The sequence below is a fragment of the Mastacembelus armatus genome, chromosome 11 (genome assembly GCF_900324485.2).
Source record: "Mastacembelus armatus chromosome 11, fMasArm1.2, whole genome shotgun sequence".
NCBI lineage: Eukaryota > Metazoa > Chordata > Actinopteri > Synbranchiformes > Mastacembelidae > Mastacembelus > Mastacembelus armatus.
The window spans coordinates 15971149-15999046 of record NC_046643.1 but is presented as its reverse complement, the minus strand read 5'-3'; the positions used below and the strand labels follow the sequence as shown (position 1 = coordinate 15999046).

At 39.7% G+C, this 27898-nt stretch overlaps 1 protein-coding gene across 1 annotated transcript; it reads right to left on the bottom strand.

Moving 5' to 3' along the window:
* Window positions 1–131: 131 nt before the first annotated feature.
* On the bottom strand, window positions 132–26830 carry med30 (mediator complex subunit 30). The gene is made up of 5 exons (XM_026299524.2): window positions 26737–26830; window positions 25698–26019; window positions 24079–24237; window positions 19134–19241; window positions 132–2265 (listed from the first exon to the last, which is right to left on the bottom strand). Exons 2-5 carry the CDS (start codon window positions 25938–25940, stop codon window positions 2170–2172), a joined length of 606 nt encoding a protein of 201 aa, XP_026155309.1. The 5' UTR covers window positions 25941–26019; window positions 26737–26830; the 3' UTR covers window positions 132–2169.
* Between the last annotated feature and the right edge of the window lie 1068 nt (window positions 26831–27898).

Genomic DNA, 27898 nt, shown 5'->3' with positions numbered 1-27898 from the left:
CACATGAACAAGAATTCAGCCCCTGACCTCTGCCTCAGCTGAATGAGAACATACTCCATTTGTAAAGTAATAATAGTCCCTCAATGCTGCATTGCCCTCGGAGATATAATAACCACCCCTGTATTAGACCACTGAGGAGGGGTTTATTAGTCACTACTCACAGCATTGATTTTTTTTTTTTTTTCTACTCTGCTGAAAGCCTTCACGCAGCTCCAATGCTGCATCTGTCCTTCTGCATCTCCCTAAGGACAACAGCCTCATAACACATCTTAGATATGACCCCAGCTCTTACTCTGAATTATTAAACACACCCATATCAGACACTGATATTTTCATGCATATCTGTGACCTGACAGTGGTGCAACATGAGCATGTGTGCATTTGTTTGTGCACACATGTACTTAGATTTTAGCTCATGTTTATGAGGCCGTTTATGAATTATTTTCTCTTACTCATACTCTCTTACCTATAAAAGTGACTTTCTTTAATATGTGAATGAAATTGCAAAACACAACCAGAGACCAAATTGTCCTATAGTTGAAACGCCTGGCTTCTTATCAAATAATGAGACTGTATTTATCAAACATCACAGATTAGGAAATCTGTTCTGAGTGGTTCATTTTTACTTTGGCCTTAATGAGTCTTTCTAACACTTTGGGGGAATTTTCTTTCTGGCAAAGTTTTTTTTAAGACCATATGAATAACATATAGTCATATAGAGTGGTTCAGTAGCTACAGCTATTTAATGTGGATATGTTATTTTAGATATTTTTCTTTAAAAGTAGGGATGGAGTGGAAGAGGTTAATTCATTACATCCCTTAAAATGATCTATTACTGAGCATTAGTTAAGATGGATGTTTACATTGTTATGATGTAATTCTAGACAGATGAATAAGCCAGACCAATATGTAAACTCCAATCATCTTATCGTAGGTATAATATATATATTTACTATAATCTAGACATCATAATATCTGTGTATATGTCAGACAATACAGCACGGAAATGCCAAAGTAGATTTAAGGTCATTTGGAAAAAGCATTACTGTCATATAGTTTGTCCACCTGAGAGTAATGTCAGTAAGTCCTTTCTTTACAAAACACATCAAAGCACTGTGGTACCAAATAGTTACACAACATGCCACATAACCACAACTACAAAACCAAGGTAGTCTCAAATCTGTATCTGCATGGGCCTCAAAAATCCAGTATGGGTTGGGCATAGCTCCGAACACAAATAATTTTCCCCACCTTTAAGGATGTAAAAGTTCAAAAATATGTAACTGTTAAACTGGAAAACAGTCAATTTTTTTGTACAATAGATGGAAGATAACTATTACATGGATATTTGCTCTAATATAGTAATTGTATACCAGATTACTTTCAATTCCTAATCTGAGACAGTAGTGTTTTAGTCCTAGGGTAAGATCTGATTCCTTGGAGCCATTCTGAGACGACAGACTAATGTACAAAGATTACAGTACAAAATAGCACTGATTTAAAAAAAAAAAAAAAAAATCAGCAAGGTTTCTAATTCAGCAGAATCATGACATGTAAAATTAAATCCATGTTTATATGAAATTAAAAATATATAGTAAGGATAAGATTAATGATTTTTGCAACAATATATGTCTTTGTTAAACTTTTTAGAGGTCGTATAAAACCTTTTTCAATGTAAGACTTCAGACAATTCTATTACTGTGAAAGAGGCATGTAACAGATATAGAGAATATGGAGATTAAATAGAATATATACATTTTTCTCTAGAGGTGTAAAACCCCAATTAAGCTAATACCTACAAATAGATATAACAAAGCAAGTCTTCAAAATGTGGATTGAAATGTAGAATATCAAGGTAGACTGAATATTTTTACCCACACTACTGTCATCACCCTCCTCCCTGTTTATTGAGGGGTGTCTCACATCTGTGTGGTGCCAAGCTATTTTGTCTTCACTTGCTTACTCTCAGTTTTCATCTCGTCTCATGTTATTTATTCTGGAAATGGGTTTATATTGTTAAAGTTCCCATTTCTTTTGTAAAGTGCACCCTCAGCCAATCTGTGAATACCCTGTCACATGTGCAGTTAGCGACCAAATCTGCCTGTCCATTATATTTGTAGTGAATGTGTTTTCTATGAATGAGTGCGTGCACGTATGTGTGTGTGTGGCTCAGCTCCTGACGGCCAACATGGAGTTGATCTCCCAGATAAGGTTGCGGAGTTGGTCCATGATTTGCTTCAGTTGCTGGTTCTTCTGCTTCAGCTTCTGTAGGGAAAATGACAAAAGAGGAAAAATAGTTTTAGATACAAGAAATAAACAAAACCAGAAAACAACAAATTTGAATGTCAGGTCACCTTAAGTTAGCTAAAAAGCTTTTTGGTCTGCTGAAACAAATGAAGTACAAAATAATACAAAAAAGATGAAAATTAAACAATTGTCAAAACAATTCAGCAAACAAACAAGCAATTAAGTTTTTAGCAGAAAATAAATCAGTACTAGAATAAGTACTAAAAAGCCTCAGTGGGGACACGGCCGTCAGTGCACTGAGGTTTGGGATCGAGGGAGCATCGACAAAGACTTGGGAGTGGACTGAGGGGCGACAAAGACTGGCGTGGACTGAGGGGGGACAAAGACTGGCGTGGACTGAGGGCCGACAAAGACTGGCGTGGACTGAGGGGGGACAAAGACTGGCGTGGACTGAGGGGCGACAAAGACTGGCGTGGACTGAGGGGCGACAAAGACTGGCGTGGACTGGGGCGACAAAGACTGGCGTGGACTGAGGGGCGACAAAGACTCAGGCGGGGACTGAGGGGCGACAAAGACTCAGGCGGGGACTGAGGGCCGACAAAGACTGGCGTGGACTGAGGGGGGACAAAGGCTGGCGTGGACTGAGGGGGGACAAAGACTGGCGTGGACTGAGGGGGGACAAAGACTGGCGTGGACTGAGGGGCGACAAAGACTGGCGTGGACTGGGGCGACAAAGACTGGCGTGGACTGAGGGGCGACAAAGACTCAGGCGGGGACTGAGGGGCGACAAAGACTGGCGTGGACTGAGGGGGGACAAAGACTGGTGTGGACTGGGGCGACAAAGACTGGCGTGGACTGGGGCAACAAAGACTCAGGCGGGGACTGAGGGGCGTCAAAGACTCAGGCGGGGACTGAGGGGCGTCAAAGACTCAGGCGGGGACTGAGGGGCGTCAAAGACTCAGGCGGGGACTGAGGGGCGTCAAAGACTCAGGCGGGGACTGAGGGGCGTCAAAGACTCAGGCGTGGACTGACGGGCAACAAAGACTCAGCTGCCAAATGTGAGACAAGTTTGAACCAACAATTTGTGCAAAACTACTATATTTGGTTCAGGCAAATTTAGCATAAGTACATTGCAGATATCTGCTTAGCTGAACTTCTTCTGATAGTAAGAGAGAAATAGATGGGAGAGCTCCTCATTCAGGAGGTACTGTATCTGCAGTGCAGTGAAATCTATTAAGATTAAATCCATCTCACCCTCTTGGTAACACTCCTTTAGCCATGACTAATTACCAGCCATTTTGCAGCATAGATAACACCTTGAGCAATCGATTTCACACAGCTCCCTTAATATCAACTGTTTAGCTGATTGTCCTTGAAGATATTCCAGAGTGGAACATTTGGAAGAGCTCCAGTCTCTCTCTCCAGGGGGCCTTCACTACCTCTCAAGCTCTCTCAGCCTTTCTCTCTCTCACAGTCTCTTGCTTCGACTTTCACTTTTATTCTAAGCGTGTGTGTGGCATGGTGTGTATGTGTGGTGTGGTGTGTGTGTGTGTGTGTACTACATGAGCTATGCCTCATTACTCTGACAAACAAGTCTTGAAATAACTTGGTCATTTACTCTGTATTAATAAGATGGTGTGTGCCTTTGTAATTTCAGCCACTCAGTCTTAAACAAAGAACACAACGCTGGTCCTTTTTCAACAGTGAAAGAAATTTGTTTATATAGAGGGCTGCAACCACAGATATAGTCTTTATTTCAGCTTTCAAGCATAAACGGAAGGACTTGGCTTCAAAGAGAAAATTTGTCACTTTTGAATCCAGATTCTTCCATAAAAATCTAGCCCTGCCTTTCTTTGATACCAGACATGAAATCCACATTTTTCACAGTGAAGGTAAGACTATAGCAGCAAAGCATCCTTCACAGCACAGTCATTAGAAAAGGCTCATTGGCATATCTTGATTTATGAATAACAAGACTGCTATTATCACAGAAATGATTCTGCAACCTCAGGGAGATATAATTCCATTCATAACCTCACAATTAGTGTAACTGTAATCCTTCACACCTATAATTTCATTTTGGAAAAAGAGTATGCTACCGAGAACAAAGCAGAGAAAAGGAGCTGTGAAAGGTCCCCATCAAGGCTTTTACACACACACACACAAAACCAACTCTTCAAGAGCGGAGTGGATGAACTCCCACAATTCCTGGCCTGCCACTCAACAGCCAGGTCTTACAATAAAGTTTTGATGCTTTTTCTATCAGTAGTAGACTCCTCCTACTCATTCTGACACTCCAGGACTGCATCAGCCACAGCAGGGTGTCCAGTCACCAACAAATGAAAGTAAACAAGGAAGTGCTGTCTGAGCTCCTGTCTCTGATGGCCTCCTGCAGACTAACTACCTGCTACATATGTAGGCCACAATTTTGATTACTGATTAAACATTTAATTTTACGTGAAGAAAACAAGCCTTTAATAGAAGAACAAGGGATGAAGCTCTTAGCTACCAGGACAGTTGACATTTTTTTAAATAAAATGGACAAGGGATGGTTATGCCATCTCTTCCCTTCTTCTCTGCCTCTCCCTTTCTGCCTTTTGCTGATACCCTTCATCATGCCCACTTTCTCCCATATTCATCAAAACCACATCAAAGAAGCTATCCTCAGTAGAAGGGTGAAAGACAGAAGTGAAAGAAAAAATAGGCAGAATATTTTATCAAAAATCACTTTATTAAAACTGAAACACTATCACAAGAGAAGCTCACACTACTGTATCTCTGTGTCAACTCATGACCACAAAAAGGCATTTCCTAACCTGAAATCTATTAGTCAAAATATATTCATACATTCACATCTAGGCCCATTGGAGACAGTTTTCAATTAAAAGCACATAGATTTTTGTCATTTCAATACATCACTTCTTGACAGTCATTCAGTACAACAACATAATCTGTCAACACTTGGGATTTGTCGAATATAGGCCATTAAACAACAAGGCGTCTCCAGGCTTATCAAGTTCGATAATTGGCGTCTTTATACTAATTAATTCTGTTCCATTATCTTCATATTAAAGCTGATTGGGGAGTTCTTTTTTCATCAATTAGACATTATAGAAAAATCAAGATAATCCTGTAATCATATTATTATATGATTAAGATGAGGTATTCATCTTGCTTTTGAGCCATTTAACCCATTTCATCCATAGTTAAACACAACCACCAAGCACTGCAAGTACATTAAGCACCCTGGAGTTGCTTTTTGATGCAGGACTTTCTGATAATTTTGAGAAAAAACAACTTACACTGAAATAATCACAAGCGCAAACAAGCAGAGGGAGAGAGTGGGAATATAGCAAATGGAGCGAAAATGTGGCTTCACTCAGGATTTCTCCGCTAATCCGCCCTGTCACTGGCGACTCAAATCGCAGCTTTGACTCCAACGGATCTGGCTGGAATTACAAGTGTAAGTGTCTGTGAGTGAGGTGAAGGGATTAGAGAGAGGAGAGGAGACGAGAGGTGAAGAGGAGACGTGAGGAGGAGAGACAAGAAGATTTTTCAATACCTTCTAGTGGAAGAGAGAAGAAATGAGGGGAGAAAAGGAAAGAGGAGACTTTGCATTCTGCATAAAAAGCTTCTTTGTCACATTTGCATGCACCTCCTATATCACACCTTTATATCTTAAAACATCCATCACCATCCACACACTCAGTAACTAATGCCTTACATTACCTCAAGCAGAAACAGTTTTAGTTTTGGAAGGCTGAAGCAAGACTGAAGAAAAACCTCTTGCTATCCTTACACAGCGAGACCGAGTGCCTTGGCAGAGATGCAAATCATATTTAATTAAATTCTACGGTTTAAAATAAATGTGACAAATTCTTGGAGAGAAGCCTCAGCTATATGAAAAGGTACTTTTCCAGAAATCACCTCTAAATTATGTGACATGTTCAGAAGGAAACTCTATTAGGCAGAAGAATTAGCACAATCCAAACCCAAGGGGTCACCATTTTTACTAAGGAGTGTGTGAGAAAGCCCCTTATCTAAACTGTGTATGAGCCAAATACAACTGACATACTTTATCAAATGACATTTATCTGTCATTAGACATCAGACATGATTTTAATTGCATGCACAGTGTGTTGGTTTGCTTCTCAGCTGTCTCCTCTGGTCTCTCTAAGCTTTTTCAGATTCACTTTTTGTCACCTTTTGCACAAATACTAAATTGTTTTTTTGCAATTGTTGTGATTTTTTTCTTAATGATGGGACTGTTGATCTGAGACATACACACCTGATACTATTACTTGAAGAGCCTGAATTCAAGAGCACAACCTCTTTCACAGTTATCAACTTTATCAGACATTTCTACCAGTTTAACACAGTGAAATGTTACATTATATAAATATACTCTGAGAAAAACACAGACTACAAGTGGTAATCTTTCTGTATTGCCCAATTGATTTTAGTCAAACATGTTTCAATAGTGGCAGCAAACAGGAGCAAATTCACTGATTTTAACTGTCAACTGTAGTAAAACATCACATTAACCTGATCACACAACATAGTATCTGCTGCAGTTAATTCACAGTTAACATAAATTAATATAAATATCATTCTAAACCTGCAGACTGCTCCTCAGTATGATATTACTGCATGTATATAAAAATATTTTACCAAAGAAAAATGTCACTTGAATGAAAACACATTAGCCACTGTGAGGAAACTCGCAAAAAGCACAAGTGAGCTGGGGGTAAGTAAGCTGCTTAGTGTTCTGTACCCTGTCTGGGGAACCCTGTGACGGTAAGTGGGCCTGGTTAACCATCTGACAATATACCCACAGAGAGCCAGGCCAAGCAGCTTTAATTTGCCTGACATCAGTTAAAAAAGCCTTAATTGACTTTATAAACTTTATGGCTTTTTCTCAACGGGAAGATTTAAGTGCCAGTGTGTCCTGTGGTTGGCATGGGTTCTCCCAGGGGAATGAAGCCCTTTAAAGGGATTTTGAAGGCACATAAAAGCCTTCTCTTCCAGGGGTGGCAGAAATACAATAGCCATGTTGTCATCCTTGCATACACCTACCAACAGAGTTCTTTCAATACATCCTCAGCAGTGAGGTGGAAAGCCTGCAGTGTCAGCCGACTGTTGCAGAACAGTTGCAATCGATTTAGTCTTTTAGAAGTATCTGAGGCTAGGCGCCCCCTCGCTCTCTCCTAAGCACTTGAGTCTCTGCCAGGTAGCCCTATCGATTGGGCTCTCCTTTGTGATTTGGTTCGCAGTGATAATAAATGAGGAGCAAGAAGGGTGGAGTGCTGTTGCTTAAACCCAATGATGGCCAGTTATGTAACTGACTTAACCATTAGCAAAATTGCACATGAATGCAAAATCCCAAGAAAAACAGCACCAAGAAAACATCTGCAGAAATAATGCACCAATTATCTTTCTTTGCAGACAAGAGATTCAGTTCTTGTGCCCGAATACCTAAACTCAGATTTAATCCATGACAGCAAAGTAGCAGATTCGCTACTGCAGCCTGAGAACTGATAAGGAACATGAAATTCAGAATTCAAAATATACTGACTACTAGATGCACTAAGGCACAGACAAAACATCTGAAATATAGGCAGAGCTCAGCACATGTAAAAATAAAACTCATTTATATGCAATTACCTTGAAAATATGGTTTTCAAATAGTTATGACAAATCTAGAAAAGGACAGATACAGTACAAGTGAACACTAAATTTAACTACAAATGATGAAAGGAAAACGCAACTATGAGATGAAAAATAAAGGTAAGAAAACAGTGAATGAAACAACTAACTTTTCCCACGAGGATTAATGCATCCATATTTTCCAACAGAAATTGGACAGAATCGGCATAACATGAACAGCAATACTGAGTAAGAAATGTTTCAAATACCTTCACTGGACTACCAGCTTTTTTTCTTGTCTTTTAAAAAATGCAGCTATACTACCATTTTTATTGAATATATTACAACAATACAAAAATATCTGATATGTTGAAATCTGCCAGTAATATCAGGCTGCAGCTAAATCTGTCAGACACTTTCAACTCAATATCCATCAGCATTATACAGTTCCTGCTCACTCTGGTCTTTCCTTTCTGACATTGTTGCCACTAACTAGCTAGCTTATGGCACAGGCTTAAGCAGAGGTCAGTTTGAAAGCAGATGCACAGAGCAGATGCTGCATGAAGGCTTGCTTGGAGAACTAATTTACAGACTACAGCAGATGATGCTAGTGTGTACGACTATCTGTGTTGGTGTGTACACACATGCAGGTGCGTCCTGAGAGCTAGAAGTCAGCATCTACAGAGTGATACCCTGCCGTCTCAATCTCAGAGCAGACACGGCGTCTTTCTTTCATCTTTCTCAGATGTCTGTCAGGGGCTCAGACCAATCTGAACACCTCCTCTCACACTCCAAGTGAACATAATACTTCAAGGGTTTTTTTTTTTTAATGGGCAGTGGAGAGTTCCTATGAGGTTGAAACAACCTGTGATTTAAATTTTCTTCAGGTGCCAACAACAGTTCTTCAGATGTCTAACGCATCTTGTGACTCAGTGATGTATTAAATTGGTACAGTCAATCACTGATCTTAAAAATCAGCACCCTTATGGCAGCTCTATAGCAAAGCAATACTGGCTTTAATTACATTGTTTTAAGAGTGAAGGCAGTGGTAGGGGGAATGAGAAAAAGACAGACAGGCAGATTTCTTGAAAGATAAAAGAGAGGTAATTCCAATTTAAAGTCCTATTCACTCACAGGACATGTTTATTGAGTGCAAGAAAGACTTGAGGTTGAAAAGAGAACAAGCATGTTACTTGTGCTTGTGAGTCATCAAACTCTAATAGACTCTTCACAAATACACAAGGTGGATTCTCAGGTTTGTAAATAGCACTGGAGCAAGCAGCTTTCCTTTTACTAAATATGAAGAAAAATGAAAAGTGATGACAGAGTCTGAAGGAAAAAAACATAGCAAGCTTTTAGGTGGTGCCCTTTGGCAACCACAGTGCAGATCCTCAATCAGCTCGTGACAACAAACTGACTACAGCTAAATCTGGAGACAAATGCACCTTATCAGACAATTCACATTTCTTACAATGTAATAGGTTGCTGCTGTTTTTTGTCTATCCTCTATTTTCATGGTTCTGATATTATTTGCTATATTTTGCTGAATGCTACTCACATTCACAGTGTATCTTAGCTATACTCTCCTAATTTAAACTGGGCAGCTAAACAATGGCCTATAATTCACCATGTAGACTGCAAAATAAATGTTAACTAACCCATCCAGCCAAACATTTGGCATGATAGGCTTAGATGTGTTCAGGCAGTGGATGGCCAACCAGTTACTCCTCATCCTTTAAGTCTTTCCTTTAGTAAAATCAAATAGACTGATAGAAAACACAAAGCATAAACTTTGTCACATTTTGGTTTTAGGTGTGTAATGGGCTAATGAGCACATGATGGCTTTGCACACCACAATTAGGCAAGGTTTTGCAAACAGTATTTTTTAAGTGAAAAAAAAATTTCAATTCAGCAGTTTCTCATGTTTTTTGTTGAGGATCAAAACTGTCCACAAAGTGTTCAAGTTCTGTGTCATAAACTTATTGTCTGTGTTATTTTTGCAGTTGATCTTGCCTGAATGGATTTTTTTGTTAAGGGCTTGAGTCAAAAATGTGCTTTTTATTGTAACTTCACTATGATGTCAGAGCTTCACTGTGCAGTATGATTTATGTGCAGCATGAGTTTGTTTTCCCATTCATCTCCTGTGTTCAAAGTACATCTTAATAAATAAAATAGATTTAGATATTCATAGACTTTAGATTTTTCAATGATGAAAAAAATGTGGGAAACATATGTGACAGTTTGAGAATAGCAGCTATTTTTCCACTAAGAATGGCCCCTTGAACCAGTTTGCAAACACACTACCGGTCCCCACATCCAAAAAGCCTGTGAGTCCCTGCTTTAATGTACTCTGTTCAGTTTTTGACCACATGGATTTGTAGACCACTGTTGTGATGTTTCTCAGATTTGTTCTCATGTTTTCTGTCAGAATATATTAAACAGATCTATCTGTACCATGCAGAGGGTCACACCTGTCAAGTCTCAAGGTCCTCCAATTAGAATACACATTTGAATGTCTTTTGTGATATCATAAAGCTGTGAAATTCAAAAAGGGAGATTTAGAAAATGTCACATTGACAAGCAAAATAAAAAGTGTGCATTGCAGTTGTAAAAGGTCAAGTAACAAAATGCCACAGGAAATGTCCTGGAGAGGTCATGCCAGTCAGGGATGTAGCCAAATATTTTCCTTTGACTGGTACAGAGTTGTCAGTAAGCATGCTGCAGAACTGAATGGAGAAAGCAAAAAATGGAGAGAAAAACCCATGTACAGTAAATACTGTGAAGGTTTTGCATAGTGGAAAGAAGAAAACAGAAAAAAAATTGAACCAGTGCAGAAGTGGCATTGTTTTCACTGGACTAGCAAGTCATAAGATGTAACACTTTGCAACATGCTTATTAAAACACACATGTGTTTTGGTGAGAATAACAGAACTTTAACAATATTTTTCAGTTATTGCTGCCACTGGAATCTCTAAAAGGCACATTTATAAAGACAATGGTGGACATGTAACTCTTTCTAGTGGAGGTGGTACAGTCGATCCTTAGATAAGACTGTGAAAAGCGAAAGACTCTGACCTGTTCTGTCAGGACTTGGACTCCAGATTATGACATGAGGTAAGGAGGAAGACAGAATTTGTTTCAGGCACCCCACTCCACACTCTCACTACTTCTACATCTACTGCAAATCATCCACAACCACTACGGCCTATGTACAAACCCCCATCTTTCTGCCCTTCTTTCACAAAGGATACAGGTATCAGGTGTGAAAATCAAAGACTTAATATATGTACAATACAATGTACTAACTTGTATTTTTCGACTACCGTATCTATTTGACCATTGATCGAAAGCATCAAGGGCATACTCTAGAGTGTTTCATTATTTCAGAATCTACTTTAAAAGTCAGTTAGTATATGTCTCTTTTGGTTTTTGTCCATGACAATGACAGACTAAGCACTGCATTTCAAAACAGATATGCAGAAATGTGCAAGTTAAAGGCATTTTCAAACTTCCGCAGAAATGTATAGACTGCAGCTTGCCTTTCCTTGCCTGTGTAAAATTGTCTTGTCATTTATGCTCCCAGTGGATGCCTGATGACCAGAGAGTGGCCTAGGCAGACACTGCTTTAAAACTAAATTAAAAACATCTCTCTTTACTAGAACCGTTGGTCTTTTACATTAACTTTTCTCTGTGTAATGGGTACAGAAGTCTGTATCCTACTTTTCATTCCCACCCTAAAGCAGTCTAAAAAGCATAAAAAAACATAAGGTTTGCCTCAATCTGCATTTTACTCCTGTTACAATTGTGATAAAATATGTGCATAATACAAACTGTACAAAAAAGGCTCTCCAACTTACCTAATGCCATTCCTTCATGTTAACATTAGTCCTAAACACCACAGCATTTTCAAACCATGGATTTAAAAAACTCTGCATCTCAACATACCCCTTAAACACTGTAACACAAAGTATTAATAACTGGGGTTGCACTTGATACTAAATGCAGGAAAATGCTAGGAAAACATACATTCTCCGAATTCCCCCTGAAGAGCTTTGCTGCTACACTGTCCCTCTGAACCCAGCAAAACAATTTAAAAGCCCCTAGCATACAGGGAGCCTGTAATGGGCCACATATGAGGCTGCTAATAAGACAGAGGTAGGGGCACCTGCTGTGCACAGCCTACTGATTCTGGAGCCTCAACATAGAGGTGGAGGATGAAAAGTGAAAGCAGCGTGAAAAGAGGGATGGAAACAAGGGAGATAGGCATAGGGAGGAAGGGAGAGAGAAAGGGAGAGGAAGTGGATCACAGAAGGGGGTAACATCTCTGGGAGTGGAAAGAGACAAACTAAGAAAAGAAAGACAGAAAGAAGGAGTGGGACAGGGAATCAAAGAGAAAGGCAAGAGAGAATAAAGAGCCAGAGAGAGAGAGCATCTGCCAACCAAGCTGCATCCTGGTCTTACAGTTAGGAGGTAGCGTTTGTTTATCATCAGGCCTCGACAGACTCCCTGCCTGCTCTTCAGATAAAACTAACCACCAGTGCCTCTGGAATTCATTATACACGCCGAGCAAGCAGCTAGATCGCACAGGTCTGGAAAAGACAGAAGAGCTAAGCCAGACAGTGGATGGCTTTTCTATTTGAAATTACAAACATCCCTCTGCTTTTAATTTCTCCCTTTCTCATTTGAATAAAGAGGACAGATGCGGTAATTAACAGGGTATTAAAAAGGCATGGCAATGTTCAGTGAGGAAGGAAGAGGAGAGAGCGAGAAGCAGCAGCATAGTGGGAGAGATAGTAACTAAAAGAGGGGAGCGAAAGAGAGGAGCTGTGGAGAATTAATAACAGGCCAGATCTCTCCAAGGCCTCCTTAATGGGCTGTGACAGGAATTTATTCACACTTAGGCTAGTATTAAATCAAACGCAAGGCGAGTGGCAGGCTGCAGCAATGGGGTAGAGTGGGGGGCAGGTGCAACCAAGAAAACGGCGGGTTTCCGCCATGTTGGACGGGTCTAGCATTACAACCCCCTCCAGAGTGGAGGGTCATCTCCAAGGCCTTTGGGATAGACAGAAAGATGGAGAGATGGACCAGGCAAAGGATATATGAAGAGAACAAACGATGAGTGATATGCCAGTGACAAGGCAGCCTGTCCCACGCCCCAGATGGAATGATTATCAACTAGTCCAGAGAGCTGCTATGAATCATCCTTGATCCATTCTGCAAAATGTACCATCATTTAGCCAGTCAGTCAATCAGTTACCCAATCAGTCTTTCACACAGGCAGAAAGGAGGCTGATTCCCACCAACTTGGACAGCACTTGCTATAGACAGCTGGCGAAAATGGAAACTGCTCAAAACACAAAGCTCTGTCCAAATTGGCTCTTGGTGAAAAATTCTGCTGGCAAATTTATTTGTCATATTCTTTGTTTTCCTTCATTAACTGGCATGTGACCAGTAATGTACGATATTCATTAAGGCTGTAATTTGTGGTCACTTGGGTGCCACAGAATTCTTTTTTTTTTTACTGGAGCAGAACAGTGTGGATGACTGGGGACCCTGAATTGATATGCACAATCACATTCTACAGCACCAGAGGTCTGCAGCACAGAGATTGAGCAATCGCAACCCATTAGGCACCAATGAATTATGGCTAATGCATCTTAAACATTTATGCAAACACAGTTGACTTTCACACATACTCAAATAATCCTTTCTTCTTCATGCACACTCACATTTACGTAAACTGCAATTCAACTCTCAGACAGTACAGGATTATTGCACATAGGTAACATGAACCAAAAGGCATAGTCACATTTACATTAAGGCACACGCGCAATGGGACACATACACATTCTAACATACAGTGTCACACAGCATGCTCTTCATTGTACCGACACTTGTGGAGAGTGATGAGAGTGACGCCTCCCTCCGCCCCAGCCCTGGGCAGATTGCATCACCATCCGTCAGCCAGACTCCAACAAACAGCAATTACCTCAATCGACAGATAACGAGAGCAAGGCTATCACTCACAGCCAGGACGCCCCATAAAGCAGCCAGACATTACCATGGAGGAGTCATTTGTCTGCCTCTCCTCCAGCCCCAACTTCTCCCACCACTCCACCCAGCTCTCATATTTACCTCTACTACCTGTTCAACAGCGTCTACTTGAGGCGGGGGGGGGTTACATTTCGATGGAAACCTGATAGAGCTAAGATAGAGCTATGATGTCAATTAATAGTCAACTGAAACGACTAAAGTCATAAATGTAATTGAATCCAGTGAATCTGCATTTTCTTTGTCTTCCAGAATAGTACTGCATCTCTCTGACATTTAGACTGCTAGTTGGACAAAACAAGCAATTCAGAAGCCACCTTTGGCTCTGAGAAGTTTGGATGAATGCTATGTGAGATTTTTTTGACTAAACAATTAATTGAAAAAACAATCAGCAGATTAATCTATAATGAAAATAATACCTTGTTGCAGCTCCAGTGGCAATAGATTCCCAATTACTCTCCAGCAATCAATATTGTGCTTCTGCAACAAGTTAGAGTCTCACTAGCTAATTTCAATAGTTCTAATGAGCACCTTGGAGGCATTTTCAAAGGTTATTGTTCTAAAATAGGGACATTAATGCTGAAAGACATGCATGTTTTCAATCATGTTTGCCTTACTTGTCTTAAGCTATGTGAGTTGCAATTGTTGCAAATTGTTCTATCAACCTTAGCTCCACACCCCTTACCAAACATGAACCCAGTAAATGAGAAAGAAGGTGGTATTCCAGGCTTTATCACATTCATTAGCTGATGTCTTAGACCCAATGTCAATATTTTTTTGGCCAACTATAGCAGATGCAGGGCTTGGGACAGGCATAGGGGATTGGATAATATTCAAATTTAAGCCTGGGCCAACATTCTACATTATTTTACATTATTCCCTCTTGTGAGCACAGGAACACATACTTCAGTGGCTCTCTCCAGAATATCCTCTTCTATCGAATGGTAACAAGCTTGATGTCTGTTCAGTGGTTAGTTCACTCAGAACACAAAAATCCCCATCCATAGATTCAGAATCCTATTACTGTGCCATCCTATCACTCTACTATCACCTCTTCCTATGAAGATGCATTATATCATTGTTCATTACTTACACCAGAGTGAATTTTGAATTTTGAAAGAAGTCATCTTTTCTAAATAATCTACTTTTAGCTTTTCTAAGCAATCCTAAACCAGTGTGACATACAGTATCAGCTGGAGGGTTTGCAGCATGCTTGGACTTATCTTTTCACGTATGCATCAATCTTCTCTCTCTCTCTCAGCATCCTCTTACAGAAGGCATCCTATTTTGCCTGCTGCAGCTGAATTTCATCAGTCTTCTGTTATTCCCTTTGAAGACCCTATCTGAATGAGAACGGCTTAACTTTGACAATCCACAGCTGGCTACACATCTATCAATCCAGTTTTTCATCAATCTTTTTCCTGTCTTGTCTTTTCTGTACATTAAGAGGCCCCTCACTCGCTACTGCTGCTACAGTGTACATGGTTTCATTTGTTTCAAAAAATGTTGTTTTTGTTACCTGTTTGTCTCTGGATTACTTTGTCCTTCACCCTCCACTCCACACATCATCTTCTTTCCATCTTTTTCTTGTCTTTTTAACTCTATCCCAAATCTTTCACTGTTTACTGAATCAACCTATTCATTCCAACACCTCTCTGCCATTTAAGTCTCTTCCCACCCTTTTTTCCCCATGTCCTTTTCTCTTCCTCTTGCTTTTCTGCCACCTCAGCCTCTCCCCAGTCACACCCCTCTCATCCAGAACTATTCTATCTGGCTGGAATGACTGCAGCAGATGTAGCCAGGCCACAAACATCTGCTTCCCCTGTCCTGCTGCATCTCTACTCTACTGATCAGACTAACTGCTTTAACTCCCCAAAGCTTGCTGTCCTTGCTGCTGCTTTAATGTGCAGCTGGGCAGACTGGGCAAAATCACAGCTACACATGTTGCAAACAGTAGCCATACACCAGAAAGTGCAACTTTTATCTGATTGGTCAGACATAATAGGTATAAACATTGACTAGAAAGAAAAAATAGAAATGTCAATATATGATCCATATAATATGCAATTTCTGGGACTCAAGCGAATGCTAGCATGAGACTCAAAAGCAAGCCACTGTGCTTCTGCCAACTCTCTCTCTCCCTGCTCTGTTATGATCTGTCCAGCCCTTCACCTACATCCTTGCTTCTTGTACAACAACAATTTGATTTTTAGTTGACTTGTAAGGCACGTTAAGAATTGTCATTAGAAGTTGAAATCTGGTGGCATTTCCAGAGCCAATAAAATCTCTGAATCTTTGAGGTGCGTGATAATCAGCAACCATGGGCGACTCTAAACAGCTGACTGAGGACAGAAAAATGCAGCAGACTGATGCCTACAAAGCTGGGAAGGCTATAAAAAGATATCAATGCACTTCCAGCTTGAAATCTCCACTGTCGGAATTTTCATTAACAAATAGAAGTTAACATGAGCTGCAGAAGTAAAGTAAAAGTCTCGAAGACCAAGAAAATGTTTAGGGAAAACTGTACACCTGCAGAGCAGAAAGGTAAAGCAAAGGAACTGCAAGAAGGTTTAGCTGACACAGGCGCGGTGGTGTTCCCTCCCTCTGTGCAGTGATCACTCACAAGCTGCATCTACATGAAAGAATAATCAGAAGTATACAGTATCTTACCTATAAACCAAAGGTGAGTGAAGCAAAATGAAGCAGCATTTGATGAAAAGAACAGCCTGCTAACTATTCTTAATATTCTCCTTTGCAGTTATCTACCAACTACTGCCTTAGATGGATTCCCAAACGTTTGCACACAATTTTTGTATAAAAAGCTTTTGCTCTGAAAACTAATTTCAGTATTTCAGTACAGTTTCACATTCACAGGACTGGAATAAACACTTGGTTGTTTATCTACCACAATATCAGCAGGCTTTTACTTTACTTTTAGTGGGAATGGAGGCTTCGTGTGAAAAGGAGATGCTGCTTGTTTTGGACAGGGCTGACTGTAGTTGAGCGCAGGGTTCACTGCAATGTTTCACTGTAGTGTTAACATTTAAAAGCAGCCAGGGGAGCTGTGCTGAGCTCTTAGAAATAACCAATTCTCATCTCTACTGCTGACACTCCTGACCTTGGACCATTATCATTGCAGCACACTCAGACGGTTTGGCATGCACAATCTGTACAGAGCCAGCACAATGCACATACAAAGAGAAGAGACAGAGAAGGGCTTCAGCCAGCACATTCACACACAGAAAGTATGTGTGAAAGCAAATGCAAATACAATCTTGTCTCTCTGAAGAAAGAACAAAAGCTCTTTCTCTCACTATCACTCAACACACACACACACACATATATATATATAAAAACAAACAAATCCATGACAGACAAGAGATACTAAAAAGGCCTCCTAAATAATGCACAATGTGTTTTGCCCGAACCTTTTCCAAGCTCCACTGTCCGTAACTACTGTACTGTGAGAAATGGGAATTGCTGGGAGGTATTGTGTGAGGCTGCTGTCTGTTTACTTCACCTGCATCTTAGCTGGGTCTAGATTTCATTGAGTCAAGGCTGATATTTGCACATTTGTGCTTTAATGTCATCTTGATGGGTCTGACTCAAAATAATCCTAGATAGTAAAAGCTAAAATATCAAGGGGCAGGGTTTGTCTGCATTCGAATAGCATATGTTGTGTCTCAGTGGTCATTTCGGCTAGGATATGCAGTACTGGGACAGTTATGTAAAAAAAGGAAAAAAAGAATACCACTAGGTACCACTTTTATATATATATATATATATATATATACATATATATATATATACACACACAAGACAAGAAAATGCAATGTATTTGTTTCTGTAGTTAAGTAACTGGCAGGAGTTCAATCTAAAAGATTATATCTTAGAGAATTAAATTTGCGACTAAAATACCTTCATTTTCTTTCAGAGTGAGGATTTGTTTATTGCACAGATTTTTCCAAGTATAAATTATTATTTTTTGTTGCTAAGTATTGTTAATTAATGTCTGAGAGACCCACTTTCTATGCATCTCCATGCTCGTGTTTCATCTTGTTTGTGTGTACCATTAACCTAAGCCATGACTCAGAATTAAGGCATCAACAAACTTTCAGGCTTTGACTGACAACAGAGCGTGTCAGTCTGAAGAAAAGCTCTCTGCTCTGCACTTCAGACTACCACAAAGCAGACTCTCTAAGATCAGGTGACCATTTGAAAAAGCTCTTAGGTGTGTTTGATGCCCAGCACTTGAAACCAATCCTCACAAGACATGAAAAATCCATGTAATCTTTCTTTCTTTTAATACTAGAAATATCAGCAACTAGTATCATGCTCAAATCATTCTTTGTAACCCAAGGTCAGTTAATCTCTTTTTAATACTTTAAATAGAGGTGTTTCAACCAAAACAGGCCCACTAGGATCAAGTGATCAAGCATCTAAAAATGACTTTCATACACTCCTTCAGGTACGCAACTGTTTCACTACATAGTAGTACAATGTCGTGATGAACTAAGGGGCTCACTTAATCTAGAGTGCCGATTATCCAGCCTCACTCCTGCACCGACATTGTGTCATTGGGGTCACACATTTGTTCCTTAGGTTGCAAATACAAACTACTGACAGCAGTAGACATACTATACAATACAGAATATTTTACAGCATTTGGAATCAGCAACTACAATCTAGTGAGTAAAACATTTTTAAAAAGCAACCATGTTTTATAGCATTTGCACCACCATGCCTTTAAACTCTCAAACTCTATCAGCAGACAATAAAGTTTATCAAGTGTAGCCTCTTTAATTTTGTTTTGTACAAACCTCTTTACAACCTGGATGGTTGCTATCCAAATAATGGAAACCTACCCGATAAAGCTTCAGGTTAATGACAGGGAGTACAATAACTAATCTGTAATGAATTTCAAGCTTAATTATTATTTCTTAACTTTAACAGAACATTGGACCTAATGTTTGCCCTAAAGCCTTGGTAGATTTGAAATGGAAGCTCATGAAACTCAGCAGTGAATGGAAACTCTGCTGATCTGAAATGACGTCATGTTAAGATGTGATAAAATGTCATATCAGCTTGTGGGCTCTGCTTTATTCCTACATTATTCACTTCCATTTCATTGGCCCTGACTGGGAATCAAAACTGTAATCCTAATAGTGCTGTAAGACAAAACACAATACCTTGTTGACCTCCAGGATTTCTTTCCTCTCTTCAGTGGCAGGGCGACTCTGGCTGGTTGAGCGATCATCGTGTTTGGAACCATCATCCTCCACAAAGGGTATCAATTGCTAGAATTGAGAGCAAACAAAAATATAAGATCATCACATTCAAAATGCTGTTTAACTGAATTGAAGTTCATCACTTACACCTTCAACAAGTAACTATAAAAGCCTAAATGTACTTTTGTGGCAGTAAAATGTGTTTAAAAGGTGTAATTCTGGGATGACACTTTCTCACTGATGCACTTTTCTTATGTGCTTCTCTCTTCTTTTTCAAAAGCACTTTACTGCATATTCACATTTTCCTATATGCCTGCTGAGTACAGTTCCAAGTCAGAATTACACAGGTATGGCTAATCTCGAACTTTTTATTCTAAGCTATACTTACAATATCTCTGTGCTGTCTCATAATCTTGTTCTCATGAAGCAGTGAAAATGGGGATTCTGTGTAAGCTCTCAAACACAGCCTGAGTTTCACTCGTCTCTCTTCAACATAAGCGAGAATCTGAGTGGAAGATTAATTCATTTTTAAATGCTGTGTGCGCTTGACCTTGTCTGCTTGACACTACAGTGACGCTGACGTGCAAGAGCCTTTAGGCGAGCTGGTGTTCCTGAGAGCTGACAGGGTCACTGCTTGCTCCTCTACATTACACTGCCCCCTAGTGGTGTCCTCAGGGAGGAGCTGAGCAGGAAGCTTGCTGCAGTCACACTGCCAGGAATATGTGAATGTCTTAGCACATATTCTTAATGGTGTAATGCCTAGCTAGGACATAAAGATCTTACACTGAGAATATGTCACTGATGTTATGCTTGATGATCTTTGCAGAGCAACTGGACAGGATTCAATTTTGTCAAAAATTATAGTGACTATAGTGTATACAGAGTGCACTGTGAAATACATAAACACCAATTTTGGTGCACATGTGTTCAGACATTTGATTTAAAGATGTGAAGACATACCACTGTAATTTGTTATACTGGAAGCAAGAAGCTTCTATTGCAAGAAAAACTTAACATCTCAAAGGTTTGCTATGCAAAACAAAAACTGTCATACCAGACATGATGGCAAACACAGATTAGGTAGGAGACTTTCTAAACAACCAGAAGCCAATATAACCGCCATGCAGTGGAAAAATACACCTTGGTCCAATAATGACTTGGCACAAGGCTAATCTAAATACTGCAATTGCTCATGAGGTTATTCTGCTTGTCTGTAGCGTCTGACCTGAGGTTGTGAAGCTGGACCAGACGGCATGAGAATGAGACAGAAAAAGATTTAAAGAAAGACAAAAAGGAAGTGAGAAGCAAGACAGACAAATAAAGCGACAAAAAAAGATACCAAAAGAGAGAGAAAAACTAGGGCTGCACCTATCGTTCACTTTTGGAGTCGAGTATTCTACCGAATATTTCAGCGATTACTCGAGTAATCGGATAAAATTGACTTTTGCATTTTTAAACAATAATACTATTGTGAACGACATGTTACCTTAAAATGACGTTACCTTGTGTCGGCTCCGCTGGGTGAGCCGGTCTGGTTCACAACCGGATGTTTTCTGTTCAGATGTTGAACTTTGAGAAGTGTTGTTGTGGTTCGCCGGTTCTATTTTACAACACACGCATTGCACCGTGTTGTTGTCTTATTTAAGTTTGAAATGATCCCAAACAGACATTTTCTGCCTTTTACGGACGGTTTCGCTCTCTGCCATAGCTGCAACTTTTGATACAAAAATGCGTTGTGCGACAGTGATTACGGTCCGTGTGGTACAATGATCCCTATGCGTAGCAGGTCCGATAACGCAAGTGATAGTAATTAAACGAGTACTCTTCCCCTACGATTTTTTGTAATCAAAATCATCGATTTCTTCGAGTAATCAGTGCAGCCCTAAAAAAAAAAAAAAAAAAAAAAAAAAACATTGACAGAAAGATGTAAAATCTGAAAAAAAATCTGTCTGTGCTACTGTCCGTTTACAGGTTAAGCTGTAAACTCTGACTCTTTGAGTAAGAAAAGAATCTGTACATGATATTACAGCAGACAAACTATGGGCTTGTCTCTGGCTCAGGAAAACCTCAAGCAGTGAGGAAGTTTTTTTCATTAGATAATTTCAGACCAAAGCCAATGACATATCAAATTTAAAGGTATTGGGTTGGTTTTGGCAGCTATAGTGAGGGGAAAATAAATATGCTGAGCACAGTGGGAAATGTGGATGGAGAGTGTGTTACTGTATGTGTGGGTGCACGTGTAGCCATGCAGCATATGTGGGTGTGCCTGTGTGAGTCATAACCCCTGCTTCTTCCACAGAAAGATGGATGTGGTTTCCTGCCTGACAGGAAAGAATGGACTAATGAAGTTCTCCAGATTGCCTCTCTGGAGACAAGAGTAAAAGGATAGAAAAGGACAAACCAACAAAACAAAAACAAAAAAAAATAAAAATAACAGGGTAACCATGTAAGGAGAGAGAGAAATTAAATGGCAGGGCTTTTCGCTTCAGGAAATGACAAGAGGGCAGAAAGACTTGAAGAACAGAAAAAGGTGAACAGAAGGGAACAAATAGGCTGACTGAGAAACAAACAAAAGGAGACAGCCAATGTCGAGGAGCTTTAAGAGAAAGAAAATGAAGGGTGGAAAAGGAGGCATAGGAAGAGGAGAAAAGAACTGCAGAAAACGGATAAAGTGGAAAAGAGTTTGAGAAAACCAAGGGAGGAAAAAGCTGCAATGAACGACAGCTGGAAAGAAAGAGGGGAAAATGCTGACGTGTGCAGTTGGTCCAGCTGTTCATTAAACGGGTCTGTTGCTAATTAGGCTGCGATGAGGTCACACTGCCCGAGTCATTGATTCCACTTCCTGTTTCAGGCAGCCAATAGTCAGCAGCTGTCAGATGGGCACCTGAATTCTCCAGGATGATAAATGGCATGCATACTGGGGCCAAAATCAACAACCCTCAGCCCCAGACAAACATGGTGAGCCTAGCTATTGGCTGGTCAGCACTGGACTGGGTCTCAGCCTCAAGGGGAAATGAATAAACATTTAAATAAGGCAGAAAGAATGGGGAGAAAAATAGCTACATGGCTAATGACTCAACGAGGGTTCACACCATTACTGCAAAATGTCAAAGTGAACCCCTCAAAGACTTTGATTTAGGTCTAGAACTATAGATGAGACACTAATTTTGAACAACTAGATAGGTCATTTGAAATGCTGCTGAGCAACTGTATTATTCAACACGGAAAATATACACGGTGGCAGCCATCACAAATTTGTTCCAATTTAAGACTGGTCTCCTCCCACATCCTCTTTTATCCTCAGTAGGAGTCTGGTGAGGGAGATTAGCTCCGAGCCAATCTGTAGAAATTGGGAAGGGACTGCCGCAGTCATAAATCCAATCAAACAGTGGTGGATAGTCTAGCTGGAGCCCTGTATGGAACCTCACAAAGTGCATGCCCATTGAGCCAGAGTGTCTCTATGTGTGTCTGTGTGAGCGTGTTGCATGAGCTGTGTTGTGCGTATGCAGGTGTATTTCTCTGTGTCTGTGCTGGCATGCCGGGATGGAGTGTGGCTGAGCTGAGGTGCTGCTGTTCCTGAGGTGGACAGCAGCAGTAAGGACACCCTGGAGACTAACACGAAGCAAACAATGACTTCTGTTAGCAGTGGAAAGACAGACCTAGAGGGAATCAGTGAGATGAAATTCCCCCAATGTAAAGGTGTATGTTCAGCTTTCTAACTGTGGTGGTAGGTGTGTTCATGTAACAAAATATCATTTAAGATCCTGTTAAAAACTGAGAATGGGACAAACAGTTGGCAATATATAAACTATAACAAATCTCACTTACTGTACAACTTCATTCATTAAGCCATGTGGCAGCAACATATTTCAATCTAATTATGTAAGAAGAAAAGGGATAACATTTCAAAGACGGTCATTTCCTGTAATGACAAAGTGTAAATGAAAAATATGTGTAATTGCCCAATGTGATTATTAGATCACTAGTTCTTTTAAGTAATAACAGTGGCTGATGTAAGATTTTTATAATGTGACCAGTGTTTCTTTTTTTCCATTTTATTGTACTATTCCAATTTAATCAATTTACAAGTGACATTTTTACTATATTTCATAAAATTTCTAAATTATACAGTAGAATCTCTCCTCAGCTTGTAACAAAGAATAAGTTAGGGCAAAGCATTATCCAGTGAAGGGTTGTGTTAGTATGCCATATCTTTTCTGCACCATTCTCTTTGAAATGTATACTTAACTCAAATTAGAAATTCCACAGGTGTCCTGTTCAGGGCCAACATGACAGTTACTTTTTGAGTAAGTGGTGATTTTTTTTCTCATTTATTTTTTGTCTTTGTAAGCATTCATACAAGTAGTGTATTGATGTCACCCTGCAGTAATGCATCAAGCCACTGTCCTATTTTCAAGTGTCAACGTGCATCAACTTGCATAAACTTTATCACATTTGTTCCTTGAATTTCTACATCCAGACAACATTACCAGTGTCTGCTATACTCAAGTACAAAAGTACTGTTTATATAGAGAGTACAGGTGACAGAAAGTGTGTGTGGCACTAGTTCCTAATGAGTAAGGCAAGTGTTTTTTAACCTACATTACAGACCCACCAAAATGATCACATAGTATGCATGAAGTTTGCTGAAAATATTACCTGACTTGAAACAGACCTTAGCAACTCACTTAAAAGTATGCATATACTTGACATAACCTGAACTAGAACTAAAATAATGAATCAACTTATCAATTAGTCAGCTATTGCAATAAATTATTCATTTAATCTTGTTGGGTTCTACGCGTTCCCTGTCCTTAGAGAATTTTGAACAGAGACTCCAGTATCAACTCCTCCAATCACATTAGTGTGAAAAAAAACTTCTACACAGTTAACCTCCATGTCTCACCTCTGGGGGTATGAGGTCCAGCCCAGTGCAGTTTTCATTGCATTTATCATAGACAAGGCGTAGCTTGCGGAAGAGCACAGACAGCGTTCGTAGGTGCTCCTGGAGTTTCCCCAGCCTGTCTTGGTGGGTGTTGGGGTGGTAAGTGACTCCATTAGGCAACTGGGAAGCACCACAGAAGAAACATTGGGTTAAGCAAAGTACAAGTCTAACATTTTGCTAGTCCTAATAAAAAGCAACAGCCATTGATCTCTACTGACTGCTAAAAGCCCCTCAAAGCCCCTGTTGTGTTGTAACTGGTAAGTCCATTGGAAGCATCCAACTAATGCACAAAATATTTTTTTTTTTTTACACTGACAAAGTTCTTTCTGCTACAAATGAGAGCAAAAAGGTTTAGACGATGTTTAACTTGTTTGTGATCATGCAACAATATGGTAAACAATGTAACCATGATAATTATTCAACCTGCCAAAAACAAACTTGGCAGTATCAAAAGGTTAACTGCTCTAGCTGCTGCACTTTGATTTTTTCTCTCATTCTCATAGTTAGGCAGAAGCACTGGCTTTTAACTACAATGGATGTTAAAGAGTAACAAGACATGTTTTTAGTGAGAGGATCAAGAAGCCTCTGGAGCAATACTGTCTGATTATAAACATCCTACATAGCATGAAACAAGCCTGCCTTCAGGCAAACAAAGCAAAGAGAAAGACAGGGAAACTGAGGGGAGACAGAAAGACAGAGGGAGGGAGGCTGGGAAGAGGAGATAAATGAAGAATTTTTATGAGCATAAAGATAGCCTGTGATCTAAAAACAACAAGTCACAACAATACTGTTTGTGCATTCTGTGGCTGAGGCATGTTTGTTTGGCTCATCTCTAGCTATGATTTTAACAAGGCGCAGGAAGACATGCACGATAACTTCAAACCAATCTCATCTTCAGGAAACCATTAAAATAGAACTGCATGTACTGTTAACTGCAGAGCAAACTGATAAACTGATTTAAAAACTAAAATCATAAATAAATTGCTTCAGAAATACATTAGCTTAACATTTGCAGAAATTTGACAGACATCTTCACTTAAATGCAATGAATATGCTGTGGAAAAATAAGACACATATTTGTGACATTAGTCTGATCTGATAAAAATGTAAAGGCTTTACGTGGTTGCTAGACTATATCAATAAACTTTAAACTCTCTACCATCTATTGTTTTTATAATCACTCCTTTTGTGCTTTTAGCTATTCCAGAAATGAATTACAGCCTTTCATTTAGTATTCAGTCTGCTTGCACTGTTTGTTTTTATGTCCTGCATCAAACCACATTGACAGTCACTTTGATATTTGCATAATAGTGCTTTGCCATGTTACCATCAGACCTATTATTACTATTTAGCATATTCCTTTATTAAATTTTAGCTTTTGGCTTTTTATGACAATTTTTTTAAATCTTTTGTGTAGATTTGTTCAGTGATGTATTTCAAAAGTTGATCATTCTTATGGTATTAAGTTATTTGCAAGGGTTTTAGGGCTGTAGAAAATAGAAGTGGAAAACAGAAAAGTAACGTGGGAGCATAGCAACATTCACTCATTTACTAGACCTTTCAGACAGAGCAAGACACACCTGCATGTTCCTGAGGAGTTGGAATATTTCCATGGTCCTGAGGACAATGTCTTGGACTGTCTCCTGGCCAATGCGACAGAGTGAGGCCGTGTTGACATCACGTGCTGCCTGAGCCTGAGCCTGAGCCTGAGCCTGCTGTTGTTGCTGCTGTTGCTGTTGCTGTTGCTGCTGCTGTTGCTGCTGAGGCTGTTGCTGCAGTGGCGGCTGCCCGCCAAAAGGCAACACTAGTGGAGGGGTTGTCATTGAGCCGCCAGGTGAAGATGATGTAGGAGAAGGTCTAGGTTCAGGTGAAGTTAGTCTACACCATCACACCCTTACATGCCTTGATGTGTTTGACAGGAGTGAATGAGAAAAATATAGAATAAAATGAAGATGATTGAAAGTTAATGGAAGTCTTGAATACTGGACTTCAGGTCAGCAACTAACTAATTACTTTAAATTAATATGCCAATTAGTGTTTTACCTAATTGATTTAGTTTTGTGTGTAAAACATCTGAGCACAAAAAATCTATTTAGTAAAATCTCAAAAAGGCAAAGACTGAGTTCACTATGACATAATAGCAAAATAGACTGCAGAAGCTGGAACCATCAAATGTTTTTCACTTGTGCAAAGAATGTACAACATTATTTTGACAGAAATGGCAGTGTGACCCTTTACAGCTGTCTTATAATAACAACAAAGGAGAAACGCTGTATAGATGAGAACACTTAAAAGTCAAGGTGCTAACAAAAATGCCTTTAGGTACTGGTGAATATCGGGTTTTCAGAAACAATTTAAAGTGACTTCACACCCGTAAAAGTCGGTTAGGCAGTGTCCTGAACTTTAAATACTACTCCTAAATGAATCCCGTCAAGTAACGGGTTAATTAGCTAACATGTAAAAGTGGAGTGATTGTCACCAAAGCTAAGTGTACAGTCACACGACACTTCAGCTTCTCTCGGTTCACATTTTGTGTCGTTTGATTCACCCTGTGAAACTTAACATCCCAGTGACTGTTCATATTTATTCAGTAGTACATTAAACAACTTGTAATGTTACCTGTCTGGTGATAATTTATCTGTATTGTTGACATGTCAAAATCCCCTGCTCTGCTCCCAGGGTCTCAGCTGCTGCAACTATCGCGAGAGTTGATGTTGACCGTGACTAGAAGCGGTAATGAATGAAGTAGAAACGCCACTTGAAAATGAATAAAGTAACTTTATGTGTTTTTTTTTTACAAGAGGGTAATATTAGGATTTGCATGAGATGAAATATTATTTTTCTTAACGTTAACATTATCCTATGTTCATTTTTAAATACACAAGACTCCCTTCCTCCCAAAATGTTGCGACAACATTACGGTAAAGCAAGGCGCACTACAAAATAGCTCGCACTACTCAGGGTAACAGCGACATATGCTGGTCTACTTTTATATAACACACGTAATTTCACCTGGCCCCAAGGCAAACTGAAATACATTACTGCTTTTCATGGGTCATTATAACTTTTTTTAGTAAACATAATTCAAATCCATCCAAAGCTGGACATGTTGTCAACTCTGAGTTAAATTAAACCCATCACTGCACCCATCCGTTACTTACAGCTGTGCTTGGGTTCCTTTGTGAGCCCAGAAATTTGAAATACAAGAGTTGTCAGAAATACATAGCAGGTTATACAAGGCTGCTTCTTCAACATGTGCTCTCCCATGCAGCAGAATTACTGATCTCAATTACAGAGGCTTGAAATAAGAGCTTATATATATAAAAAGGAAAGGCTTTGCCTTCAGGCTTGAATGGGACTGAAGAAGTAGATTAGGATGCCTATTACTTAATTTACATTATTCATTCATATTTGAGGTTACAGACCAAATTTCAATTTTCTTTTATCTGGAGCATATTTTGTGTAATAATAATCTGAAGTCTTTTTTTTTCACTTATCTTGCTCTAAAAACACAACATGCAATATGCAACACTGGTATGAACAGTGTCAACTTCACTTGACTGCCCACAACTTTTTAATTGCAGAGTGCTGGTTAGCTTGCCAGGATGAATGAGTGTTACCCTTACAGTCCCCATCTGCTGTACAACCAGACCAACTGAGGCATGCCATTTGGAAATGAGTTTCTCCATAATCATACAGCCCGCCTTCTTGGTGTGTTTAATTGGGACAAGGGAGTAGTGCTGGTGAGTTAGTGGAGGCAGGTATTGAGATGAATATTCTT

Coding starts and splice junctions, on each gene's coding strand:
- med30 (XM_026299524.2), bottom strand. CDS start 25,940: ATGACAACCCCTCCACTAGTGTTGCCTTTTGGCGGGCAGCCGCCACTG. Junction 24,238..25,697: donor AACTCCTCAGGAACATGCAG/GTGTGTCTTGCT, acceptor GGTGCTTCCCAG/TTGCCTAATGGAGTCACTTA. Junction 19,242..24,078: donor TGGACCTCATACCCCCAGAG/GTGAGACATGGA, acceptor TCTCAATTCTAG/CAATTGATACCCTTTGTGGA.